The sequence below is a fragment of the Cebus imitator genome, unplaced genomic scaffold, assembly GCF_001604975.1.
Source record: "Cebus imitator isolate Cc_AM_T3 unplaced genomic scaffold, Cebus_imitator-1.0 Scaffold12, whole genome shotgun sequence".
Classification (NCBI taxonomy): Eukaryota; Metazoa; Chordata; class Mammalia; order Primates; family Cebidae; genus Cebus; species Cebus imitator.
The window spans coordinates 11,454,993-11,468,715 of NW_016107327.1; the positions used below are offsets into that span (position 1 = coordinate 11,454,993).

Below are 13,723 nucleotides of genomic sequence, written 5' to 3' on the forward strand. Positions count from 1 at the left end.
AAAAAAAAAAAAAAAAAAAGGTGCCTACCACCTAGAGTGAGAAACAGAACATTACCAAAATAGACAAAGCCCCACTGTGTCTCCCTCCACATCACATTCACTTCATCTCCTCAAAAGGAAACTGCTATTTTGAATTTGGTATTAATTATTTCTTCGCATTTCTTCTTACTCATATCATGTGCTTATATATATAATATATATAAACATGAATACATCATACATAGCAATGTTTAACATTTTAATTTTTGTATTGTCAATGTAGAATTTTTAAACTTAAAAATAAGCTTCATACAAACATGAATGGGCACATGACTGGCTGGGTGTGGTGGCTCATGCCAGTAATCCCAGCACTTTGGGAGACCAAGGCAGGCGATCACTTAAGGCCAGGAGTTCGAGACCAGCCTGGTCAACATGGTGAAACCCTGCCTCTATTAAAAATACAAAAATTAGCCAGGCATCGTGGTGTGTACCTGTAGTCCCAGCTACTTAAGAGGCTAAGGCGCAAGAATCACTTGATCCCAGGAAGCAGAGGTTGCAGTGAGCCAAAATTGTGCCACTGCACTCCAGCCTGGGCAACAGAGTGAGACTCTGTCTCAAAAATAAATAAATAAGAAAGAAAAGAAATGGGCATACGTCACACGTTAATTTGACTATTTAACTTATTAATGAAGGAAACAGCAGGATGTTAGAGCTGGATCAAAGGAGTATAATTGAGACTGGAATGCTTACAGTTGAGGAGAGACAGATTATGAAATTAGAATATAAATTAGTTAATATTCTAAAGGGTTACAACTTGATCAAGACAGTTAAAAAGAGAAAGAATTAAAAAATTTTTAAAAATTCTAAAGGGCAACTAAACTGTAAATGTTGCCATTATCTTTTCTATCAGACCAAGATAATTTACATCTCTACTGGACAAACATTTGCCACTTTTCCATCCATAATTTACAGTTAATTTCATGGAGTCTGGCCCTAAACAACAGTAAATAGTAAAGCCAACAAAGGATCACTTCCCTAGATCATGAAATGATCTTTGGGTGGGCCTCTTAGGCAATAATTTAGTATGACATTGAAAGGACATGCAAGCCTGGGCAGCATAGTGAGACCCCACCTTAACAAAACAATGTAAAATTAGCTGGGCATGGGGGTGTGAGCCTATAGTCCCAGCTACTCAGGAGGCTAAGGTGGGAATAGCACTTGAGCCCAGGAGTTCGAGGCTGTAGTGAGCTATGATCATGCCACTGCACTCCAGCTGGGGTAACAGCGAGAACCTGTTTCCAAAAAAAAAAAAGAAAGAAAGAAAGAAAAAGAAATGAAAGGAAAAGTAGCCATTCTTTTGCCTTATTTCCAAGTTCTGGATAATTTTTCTTTTTTTTTTTTTCAAGGCAAAGTTTCACTCTGTCACCTAGGCTGGAGTGCAGTGGCACGATCTCAACTCACTGCAACCTCAGCCTCCCGGGTTCAAGCAATTCTCCTGCCTCAGACTTTCAAGTAGCTGGGATTACAGGCATGCGCCACCATGCCCGGCTGATTTTGTATTTTTAGTAGTGACGAAGTTTCACCATGGTCAGGCTCGTCTCCAACTTCTGACCTCAGGTGATCCGCCCACCTCAGTCTCCCAAAGTGCTGGGACTACAGGCGTTAAGCCACCACTCCTGGCCAATTTTTCTTTCTTAACAATATAAATATTATCTCTTATGTATTCTTTTGCAATATGACTTTTTACTCAGTGTAATGAGTGAAAATTCTGCTCTCGTTCATTAATTCACTATTGTATGTTGGTCTATGTAGGCATCATCACAATTTGTTAATTCATTTCCTAGATGAAGTACATTTGCTTTCAAGGTTTTGCTATTATAAACAAATCTCATACCTTTTGTCAAACAATAATTTTGTCTCTTCAATCAGCATTTGATTTACTTTGTTCCTTTGTTCTAATACTAAGCACACAGCTATAATTATAATTTCATAATGGTTAAATATAAAATGTTTTCCAAAACATCACAAATATTTTTTTAAGTACACATTTTTGATCTTAAAATTTTTTTTTGAGACGGAATCTCAAAAAAAGTTCCTCTCTGTCACCAAGCTAGAGTGTGGAGTGCAGTAGCACAATCTCGGCTCACTTCAACCTCTGCTTCCCGGGTTCAAGCAATTCCCCTGCCTCAGCTTCCTAAGTAGCTGGGACTACAGGTGCATGCCACCATGCCCATCTAATTTTTGTATTTTTAGTAGAGACGGGGTTTCGCCATGTTGGCCAGTACGGTCTCAATCTCTTGTTTGGTCTTAATTTTAAGCAACTTTACTATATATTGTTCTTTTCCTTTTTTTCCCATACTAATTACTGGTACTGGACATATATATCCAAAATCACATAGTAGTGTTCTTTTTAAGGTATAACTGGGATGTGATGTAGAAGTGGCATAGTAGGGACTTCACTTGTTTTGGCAAATTTTTTCTTAATATAGATGGTAGGCATGTGGAATTTATAACAAAAAGTTCTGTCTCCAGCTTAGTTTCTGTTACGTAAAACCATATAATTAAGTTAAACTGGATCTGGTTTGACACAATGTAGGTGACATTAATAATTACTCCAGAACAACAGGCATAAACTAGCAACTCCCACAGGCAAAAGGGGAAAATAGAGAGTGTAGGACTGGGACGTAAGCCCGTGTCACCCACTTCCAAGTTTCATGGATCTTTTCCTTCTCTGCTTTACTTTCTTCTTTGCTAGACTGTCCTCACATACCTGCTCTGCACATGGAATTAGACGAGGCCATCAGGCTGGTCAACATATCCAATCAGCAGTACGGCCAGATTCTCCAGGTGACCCGGAAGCACTTGGAGGACACTGCCTATCTGGTGGAGAAGATGAGAGGGCAATTTGGCTGGGTGTCTGAACTGGCAGACCAGACTCCAGAAAAGGGGATCATCTTTAATTCAATACAGGTAAAGGTGAGACCCAAGAGCAGATACGGAGATGTCATGTGCACCCCTTGATTTCACTGTTAATTTTCTTATTTGTATCTGAATTTGAAAACAAGCTGTAGAGGGTATTCATATTTCCATTGTGACTGCATACAGGCTGACTTGATTTAACGTAGTTCATGGTCTTTAGGAAACAAGAAACTCTGTAAAGAAAATCAATTTAAAATACAAAATACTTTCTAATCCAGAAATGGCTAATTCTGCTTAGAGTTATAGGGCTATAACTAATAGAGGTAACCTTGAAGAAATCTGGCCAATGTAGTTTTTCAGAGAGAAGACTTACAAATAAAGCAGTTTGAGTTCAAAATTTGACTCTGAAAATTTTGACTTAGCTAAGTAAGCTTGGGAAAGCACCTGAACCATTCTGTGTCTCAGTTGTCACCTGTAAAGTGGGATTAATAATAGCTATCTTAACATGTACACCTACAAAGTGACTAGTATGACTTCTTACGCAAAACAAGAGCTTTATAAATTATAGCTCTTATTAGTTGCTGACACAATAAAGCCACTGAGTTATCTTGAGAATTAATCATTTATGTGTTACTCTTCATATAAAAACATATTACCAGCTGGGCACAGTGGCTCATGCCTGTAATCCCAGCATTTTGGGAGGCTGAGGTGGGTGGATCACTTCAGGTCAGGAGTGCAAGACCAGCCTGGCCAACATGGTGAAACCCCGTCTCTACCAAAAATATAAAAAAATTAGCCAGGTGTGGTGATGCACGCCTGTAATCCTAGCCACTCAGGAGGCTAAGGTAGGAGAATCGCTTGAACCTGGGAGGCAGAGGTTGTAGTGAGCTGAGATCATGCTACTGCACTACAGCCTGGGTGACAGAGTGAAACTCCGTCCCAGAAAAAAAAAAAAAGAAAACAAAACCATATTGCCATCTTAAATTGCACCGATGCCATGACTCCCAGATTCAGTCACTAACTTTCTGCATAACATGAAAGTGACTGACTTTTCTTCCTAAGGCATCCCCACTCCAACACACACACATTACGTTAATCTACAAATGCACCAGGCTAGTGATTCCTGACGAGGCTGGTATTGAGGAGTTCTCCAAAAGACCTGGATACAAAAATCACTAGGCAGAGCAATTGAAGATGCAATATTCTGTGTAGTATGTTATGCTGGTGCTCTACGCAGATCCCTGGGGATCCCTTTTACCAGCTCCCACTGGTGCTGCTGCTGCTGCTGCTGCTAACTGCTTATCCTTGAAACTTTCTCCAAAGGATTGCCCTTGGTGCGCTTACACTCCAGAGCTTCCTGCATGATCAGGCTGAGGCTAAGGTCATCTGAAGCCATATCCTTGCTTAGCTTCTTTTGCTTCTCTAGTTTGCCTTCTTCATCCCCTTAAAAGTTGCACCTGAGAGCACTCCTTTATAAGCCACTTCCGTCAGAATTTCAGGCACTGCTTCCAGAAAATTTGACTTACAGCATTCTATAATCCAGCATTTCTCTCTTTTTTCAAACAACAAAGCTGTGGATCATGTATGATTTGAGAAATAAGTTTAGAAAGTCACAGCAAGCTCATTAGAAAACCAAATCTAAAAACCATACAAAAAATAGAATAGGACAAAGTAGAAAATACTAGCATGCATTGCATTTCATAAGTCATATGCACATCATGGAACTTTCACTTCCATTTTGTATGTGTATATGTGTGTAAACACATAAACATGTAGACATACGTGTGTGTTTTGAGTCATGATATCAAGTGTATTTGTTACAACAGACCACAGTCAAAGAGTTTTGAAAGCCACTGTTCTAATCCCTGCCAGCTCTCTGATTCTACAACTCCATCAGATCATACTATAGGAAGGTAAAGTAATTCAACATATTTGATCATCCTCACATATGTAGACTTTTAGTTTAATGATGAAAAAGTCTTGTCTTGAAGAATAAAGCTTGAAGAAAAATGTTAGCAGCGCTTTTAACTTTTAGAAAGCTACAGCCAATATTTAATTTTTCCCATTGTCAGTACTGCCTATTCTGTGCTTCAATTTACTTCCATTCTAGTGTCTCTGAGTAACACTAACAGATTTATCTAAAATTCTTTATGCTGATAACAAAGGTACTTCTATATGAAAACCTCCACATGAAAACCAAAAATCGTTTTCAATTATAAATTTTTATAACAATTATTACCACTAAAGCATATATTAGGTGTCAGGCAATGTTCTAAGAACTTTTCCCATATATCAGATCATTTAATACCCCCATTAACTATATAAGGGAAGTAGTATTCCTTCCCCAGTTTTTCAAATGAGGCACAAAGGAGGTTAAGCAACTTGTCTGAGCTCACACAGCTAGTAATTGGTAGAATTATAATTCAAACTCAAGCAGTGTTTCTCTAGAATGAGTAAACATAACCACTTTGCTAAACTGCCTGTGAAGTTACTTTTCTCAAAACAGCTCTTATTTCACCATGTCAAGTACAAACTCATAAAATAGCAAGTGCTGAAGAGAAGCTTTATCAAAGAAATATACAAATTCCAGCAAGTGAAAACGGTATGGCCCTGGTTGTATAATAGTTACATGAGTGTTTGCTTTAGAATTATTTACACCAAACATAAATATTTAATGCAGTTTTTATGTATGTTATACTCGCTGAAAGAGAAGGGAAAGATTTTAAAATCATTCTCTTAAGGTTACATCAAGTTGCATCAGTTCAGTTCCATTTGAATGATTCAAATAAAAGTCTATGCACTTGAGAATTCATTCAGAGAGTAGCATAATTTTTTTTTTAAATGAATGAGAGGTTCTTATGTTGCCCAGGCTCGCCTCAAATGCATAGCCTCACCTCCTCAAGCGCCAGGACAACTGGCCTGAGCTACTGTGGCTCCTGAGAGTAACATACGTGTTATTCATTAAGAGTAACATAAATTTTGCATTGATTCTTGCCAAAATCACACATACAACCATAAACTATAAATTTCTAGGAAAACTCAGTACAAAACTTGGTGCAATGCAGTGAAGTTTGTGGCACAGACAGTAATACTTAGCAAACATCCCACCTCCTCACTCAAATTTTCCAGCTCCACTTGTGGTTAAATGTTGCCATGTGGCAGGCTCTGGCCAATGAAGCGTGAGTAAAACTGAAAAGCGTTCTTTGTAGACTGAGACAGTGAAGAGCCCATGAGCGCGCAACTATTCTCTTTTTCTGCTGAGGGCACAAAGAAAGCCATGAATTCATCTGCTACAGCTATGAGTAAATGTGCTTCTGCCTACCAGGCTAGTCAGTTTTTACCAAATGGAGCCCTTGTAACAGACACATAACACAAACAAGAAATAAATCTTTGTTGCATGAAGCCCTAGGAACGCTAGGACTAATCTGTTACCTCAGCACAACTTAGCCTATCCTGACTAATATGGTATTACATTACTATTGAACGTGTATTGGGATTTAGTCATCTTTTACTGTATAATCCTTCTTCTGCAGGTAGTTCCAAGGATTCATGAAGGAAATATTTCCAAAGAAGATGAAACAATGATGACAGACATAAGCATTCTTCCTTCCTCTAATTTCACACTCAAGATCCCTCTTGAAGAAAGTGCTGAGAGTTCTACCTTCATTGGCGACGTAGTGGCAAAAGCTCTACAGCATTTTAAGGAACATCTTAAAACTTGGTAAGCAGAGTGCCTGTGGACAGGCATAGTTAATTCCCAAAAGGAAAGAACAAAACTTGTTTCAAAAGACCTGGAAAATATGTTTAACCTCATAAAGACACGAAAACAAACAAGACCGCATTTTCTGCCTATCAAATTTGCAAATTAAAAAAAAAAAAAAACCCATGAAATCTTGATAGGAATGTGATAAAATGGGAATTCTCATATGTCATGTATTGGTAGGAAGATACATTGTTTTTTTTTTTTCTTTTTGAAAGCTATTTGATTATGCATATGAAGAGCCATACATTTTTTTAATATAATAATTTCACTTCTGAAATCAATCCTAAGGAATAAATCTAAACTTGATGAAAAGTTCTCCCTCCAAGATCTACATTTGCAAAATTATTTAAAATATTCCAATGTTAAATGTAATCTTAATATCTAAAAACAAGTGTGGTTAAGTAAATTATGACTAAATACACTCAATGTGTTTATGAAACATTAAAAATATTTTAAAAATTTAAATGAGGACTTGCTTACTTTAACAAGACCTTTATTATTAAGCCAGTATTGGAGGTAATATTGTTATCATCATTTTACAGAAGAAGATCCTGAGGCTCATTGTCCAAGTTCCATTGAACAGCTTGGGTCAGGGGTAGGAGAGCAGAATGTGGAGCCAGTTCTCTCTCTGATTTGATCATCACACTGTACTGCTTCCTGTTAAGCTATTTGCTCAAAAAATGCAAAATATAAAAGTCTGGGTAATACGATCAATCTTAAAGAATAATTACGTTTTAAGCCATCATTCATAAGGGACCTTGTTAGTAGGTCACCCACAATGTGCAATTAAGCTAGAGGTGACAGGATTTGCTGTGTCTCCCTTTACTTTTGAACTTTAGAGGACTTTTTTTTTCCTAGTTATATCAAATGACCAATATTTTTAGCATCTACTAAGTTTAGATATAGGAACTAGGTACCCTGGAAGAGAAAATGAGGCAATTGACAAGATCTTGTCCCCAAGGAGCTTCCTATCTAATGGGGCAAGAGACAGACAGACAGAGAGACAGGCGTGCACGCACACACACACACACACACACACACACACACACACACACACACACCTGTAAAGCAAGGCAGGATTTAGAGACTGCACAAGAGCAGGCTCTGGGAGTTCAGGGGAGGGAAGAAATTTCTGAGTTGGATATATTCCCTTTTCTCTCTTCCTTTCTCACTGTCCTTCTGTCCCCTCTCTTTTCCCCTTTTCTCTCCTTTCCTTTTCTTTCCTTTTTTATTTTCTTTTATTTATTTATTTATTTATTTATTTTTTGAGACAGGGTCTCGTTCTGTCCCCCAGACTGTATCTTGGCTCACTGCAAACTTGGCCTTCTGGGTTCAAACAATTCTCATGCCGCAGCCTCCTGAGTTGCTGGGATTAGAGGCATGCACCACTACGCCTGGCTAATTTTTGTATTTTTTAGTAGAGACAGGATTTTGCCATGTTGGTGAGGCTGGTCTGGAACTCCTGACCTCAGGTACTCTGAAAGTGCCCCCTCAGCCTCCCAAAGTGATGGGATTACAGGCATGAGCCACACCATGCCCGGCCTCCTCTCCCTTTCTTAGAAATACACCAATTAAATATGTAAATGTAGATACAAACACGGAGAATCAAAGTGTACAGGTTAGAGAGGAGACAATTCCAAAAAGGGGCATGGCATAGGCAAATATGGCAAGGAAGAGTATAACACCTAGGTACTGGGAAGTCCTGCTAAGCTGGTCCCCTCCCACTGTGGGGCTTTTGAGCTTCCCTGTGTCAGGGCACCTCCCCTCTGTGAGTTTGGGTTCTTTCTTTGATTGCAAGCAACCAAGACCAGCTCAGCTAAAAGAAATGGAAGGATGCTGACTCCTGAATCAGAGTGGAAGCTGTACAACTATCCCCAGAGCCGGGCAGCAATGGGTCGGTCTAGAGTCCGAAAGGAGGAAACCAATGGACAGCTGCTTCAGGGTGCAGCAGGCAGGGTGAACCAGCTGTAGATGATTTTAGTCCTAGGTCACTCTGTTCAAAATGTGACTTGCCAGGAGGAATCTGGCTGGCCCAGCTGGGGCTTGTGTGTCTACCTCTAAACCAGGAGAGAGGGGAGTGTTGGTTGACAGTCCCCATGTAGTACCTCTTTGTCTAGGTTACTGAGTTATCAACAGATCTCAGTTCAAATAGTCACTTCTTTGGGGGCAATATATCCTCTCCTACCCATAAATTAGGGGCAACATACCTTCTCTCCCCTTTCACACATCACCATAACACCAAGTACCACTCAACTCTTGTAATTTGACATTTACCCATGTGGCTCTTTGACAAACGTTCATCTCCATCCCTAGACCTTCATTCCATATGAGAGTGCCACTGTTCTAGGGTTTTTGCTCTTCTCCTTGTCAGTGGGGACCTAGGACTGTGCCTGGCACAGGGCAGACCCTCAATGTTTGTTGAATAAATTAATTAATAAACACGTGTAAATGAATATTAGTACAATACAACAAGAGTAACAGTAGGTGAAGGTGGTAAGCAAAGATGGGAAGAGGTTGGGGCTCTGAGTGCCCGGCTGTGGAGTTTGAGTTCATTCTACAGCGCTGGTGAGATGCGATAGGTTTTCGAGAAAGGAAACTTCGTGCTGGTGCCCCAGCGGGTACTGACTATGCATTTGTAGCCAAATCAAAGTATTTTCCATAAAGTCATCTATCTCTTCCCAGAAGTTGGGACTTCCAATGACAATGGGAAGTGAGACATTGAGTCATTGAGAGATCAAGCAATTTACTAACAAGGCACACAAAGTGATTTTTCACAAAGGCAATGTTAATGTTTTTCTTTTTCATGTATAGTTTTAAAATTTTAAAAATAACAAAATCACAATTACCAAACATTTAGATGACAAAATTTATCCATAATCCCACCATCTTAACACAACCACTATTATCATTTTACTATTTTCCCTATTCACATTTGCTACTTATTTTCTTAGATTCCAAGAAATAGAATTACTTGTTTAGAGGTTATTAACATCTTATTGTTCTGGATATATATATATATATATATATATATATATATGTATAGCTGAATTTAATAACAGCAATGTCTGAAGTACCAGTTTCTCAAATACTAACAGGCAATTTTTTTTGAGACTGACTCGCTCTATTGCCCAGGCTGGAGTGCAGTGGCATGATCTTGGTTCACTGCCACCTCCACCTCCCAGGATCAAGCGATTCTCATGCCTCAGCCTCCAAAGTATCTGGGACTACTGGCATGTGCCACCACACTTGGCTAATTTTTATATTTTTTAGTAGAGACGTGGTTTTGCCATGTTGGCCAGGCTGGTCTCAAACTCCTGGCCTCAAGTGATCCTTCTGCCTTGGCCCCCCAAGTGCTGGGACTACAGGTGTAAGCCACTGTGCCTGGCCTGGCATTTCAACTTTTACAATCTTCAGTAATCAATGAAAATTTTTACCTTATTGTTATAATTTTTATGGTTTTTTATTCATGAGAATAAACATTTTCCAAGTTTGTTTACTGATTTTTTAATGTGTGTCTTATTCAGTGTCATGGATAAAATTTTGTCAATTTTCTGATTATATCAGTGAATTCAGGGTCCCAAGCCTGCCAAAGTTGAAAGAGAAAGATACTGGCAGCGGGAGGGGAGGTAGGCAAACGAAAAAAAAAAAAAAAAAGAGAAAGGGAAAAACCAGGAAAGACGGTAGAAAAGAATCACCCTGGCATTTTCAATCATGTAAACATTTGTTAGGTGCCTAACTGCAGGTAAACAGCTCACTAAAACATGAATTGCAGTTTTATAGGGTGAAACATATCTTTAGAACCCGCTTCTGGAACTTTCATCTAGTTATCTAGCATCCTAAATGTCTGGTCTTTCCTGATTGGTTTGCAATGTGTTTTATTTCCCATCTCCAACTTTCACAGCTGCTGGCCCTGGGATCAAGAGTCACAGGCTGTAACACTATGTCTTGTACATCCTGAGTATTTAATAAGCTTTTGTAGATGGGTTCTTACCATCATCATCATGAAAGGCAAACATACAAAATTTGTTGATTAATGTCATGAGTCATGAATAACAGAAGTTTATTGAGCAAATGCTACGTGCATGTAGAGTACAAAATAAACACTTTATTGTCACATCAGAGGAAGAGGCCATTTTTTTTTTTTTTTTTCACTTCCCAAGATACGGAAGTAAAAAACAGGAAGAGGCCATCTTGCAGGCTCAACAACCCAGGAAAACTGTGAAGATTTCTTCAGATTGTTAAGAATATCCATGCATATGGGTTTCACATTATTTTGTTATACACAGTATCAATTTTTCCAAAAGCCAAGAACATTAATTTTGTTACTCATCCTGGACTTTTACTCCAAGAAAAAATACAGAGTCTGTAAGTAATTTATTAGTATTTTGATCATTGCTGCATTTTTTTTTAAGGTAAGAAGATCTAATGCATCCTATATCCAGGAAGTAGGATTATCTCTTCATCTGGGACCAGGAAACCCTGAAATAAAAAAGGATAATGCAATAAACATAGTAGCAGAAAAGTATGTTAGCTATATAATATGAAGTATTCTTAATTTACTTATGTTGAACAGCTTAGCTATTAATACTCAAATTGAGTTAAAATAAAAATTCCTTCTTAAAAAAATCAAATATAATATGTGTTACATTTTATGGTACTTTAGTAGTTCTTTGTATAATGAATAAATACTACATCACCTAGGTGTCTATGTTCTATCATTTCTACAAACATGTCACTTTCTAATTAACAAAGTGTTCTTCCTTTAGTTTGCTTTTTCACTTAAAATATATATAATTTGCCGGGCACAGTGGCTCAATCCTGTAATCCCAGCACTTTGGGAGGCTGAGGCGGGCGGATCACCTCAGGTCAGCAATTCGAGAGCAGCCTGACCAACGTGGAGAAACCCTGTCTCCACTAAAAATACAAAAAAATTAGCCGGGTGTGGTGGCGCATGCCTGTAATCCTAGCAACTTGGAAGGCTGAGGCAGGAGATTGCTTGAACCTGGGAAGCGGAGGTGGTTGCGGTGAGCGGAGATCATACAATTGCACTCCAGCCTGGGCAACAATAGCAAAACTCCATCTCAAAAGAAAAAATTTATATATATATAAAATTATAAATTATATATATATAACTATATATATGTAGTTGACTTTTTGGATTCATTCCTTTATTTAGTAAAGACCAATAGCTTCTGTATAGTCTTTTTAAAAATTGTGGTAAAATACACATGGCGTGAATCTAGCATTTTAACCATCTTAAAGTGCACAATTTGTGGCATTGTAATGAGTCATGAATAACAGTTTATTGAGCAAACGCTACGTGCATGTAGTGTACACGTGGCATTAAGTACAGTCACGTTGTTGTGAAACCATCACCACCGTCCATCTACAGAACCATTGTATCTTCCCGAACTGAAACTCTGTACTCATTAAGCACTAACTTCCCATTTCCCCTGCCCCCGAGCCCCTAGCAACCACGACTGTACTTTCTATGAATTTGACTGCTTTAGGTACTGCAAGTAGATGGAATCATACAGTATTTGTCTTTTGTTTTCTCTTTTTTTAGACAGGGTCTCACTCTGTCGCCCAGGCTGGAGTGCAGTGGTGCAATCATAGCGTACTTTCGTGACTGGTTTATTTCACTTAGAGTAATGTTTTCAAGGTTCATCCATGTTGTTGCATGTGTCAGAATCTCCCTCCTTTTTCAGGCTATTATTCCATTGCATATGTATACCCAATTTTGCTTATTCATGCAGCCATTGATGGACACTTGGGTTGCTTCCACCTCTTGGCTATTGTGAATAATGCTGGTTTGAACATGGGTGTACTACATAGTTACTTTTTAAAACTGACACAACAGCGCTGTCTTTTGACAAAACCATACATATTTTATGGAAAACACAACATTTTTCTGGCTGACACTCGACTTCATAATTTGGACATTGGTGCAACACAATAATAGGAGAGATATTTGTCAGTATGTATCACTAAGGATTACAATGAGAGTTTATACAGTCAGTATTTCAAATTATAAAAGGAAACGTAGGCTGGGTGCAGTGGCTCACACCTGTAATCCCAGCATTTTGGGAGGCCAAGGCGGGTGGATTACCTGAGGTAAGGAGTTTGAAACCAGCCTGGCCAACATGGTGAAACCCCATGCTAAAATATAAAAATTAGCCAGGTGTGGTGGCGCATGCCTGTAATCCCAGCTAATTGTCAGGCTAAGATGGGAGCATCGCTTGAACCCGGGAAGCGCAGGTTGCAGTGAGCAGAGATCAAGCCACTGTATTGCAGCCTGGGTGACAGTGAGATTCTGTGTGTGTGTGTGTGTGTGTGTGTGTGTGTGTGTGTGTGTGACAGAGTCTCGCTCTGTCGCCCAGGCTGGAGTGCAGTTATGCATTCTCAGCTCACTGCAATCTGCCTCCTGGGTTCAAGCGATTCTCCTGCCTCAGCCTCCTGAGTAACTGGGACTACAGGCGTCCACCACCACGCCCAATTAATTTTTGTATTTTTAGTAAAGAAGGGGTTTCATCATGTTGGCCAGGCTGGTCTCAAACTCTGGACCTTGTGATCCACCTGCCTCGGCCTCCCAAAGCGCTGGGATTATAGACGTGAACCACCAAGCCTGGCCAAGACTTTTTCTTTTTTTTTAAATAATAATAAATAAAAATAAAATAAAAAGAAACATAATGAAAGAGAGAAAATTCTGAACTTTTAAAGAACTTTTCACCCAGTCTTGACCTATCTGATAGAAAGGCTTGTCAGAGAAAGAGTTCAGAGGTAGCCAATTGACTATAATAAACTCCATATGAAGATAAACCTTTTATAAATAATAACTGAAGGCTATAAAAATGATAAATATATATATATATTGAGACAGGGTCTTACTCTCTTGCCCAGGCTGGAGTGCAGTGGGATGATCTGGGCTCACTGAAGCCTCAACCTCCTGGGCTCAGGTGATCTTCCCAATTCAGCCTCCTGAGGTGCTGGGACTACAGGTACCACCATGCTTGACTATTTTTGTATTATTATTATTTTTTAGTAGAGATGGGGTTTCTCCAT

The 13,723-nt window shown here is 39.0% G+C and overlaps 1 protein-coding gene across 4 annotated transcripts in view; it reads left to right on the forward strand.

The window, feature by feature from the left end:
- CLUL1 (clusterin like 1) overlaps positions 1 to 11,363 on the forward strand; it is a 35,205-nt gene extending 23,842 nt beyond the window's left edge. For 2 of the 4 annotated variants that reach the window (XM_037728169.1, XM_037728171.1), the window contains exons 7-9: positions 2,735 to 2,955; positions 6,432 to 6,619; positions 11,074 to 11,363. In XM_037728169.1, the coding sequence (XP_037584097.1) occupies positions 2,735 to 2,955; positions 6,432 to 6,619; positions 11,074 to 11,077 (413 nt within the window). In that variant the 3' untranslated portion in view covers positions 11,078 to 11,363. The remainder of the gene's footprint in view (positions 1 to 2,734; positions 2,956 to 6,431; positions 6,620 to 11,073) is intronic. The other 2 variants (XM_017499082.2, XM_037728174.1) reach the window with 2 other exon arrangements.
- Positions 11,364 to 13,723: the final 2,360 nt, after the last annotated feature.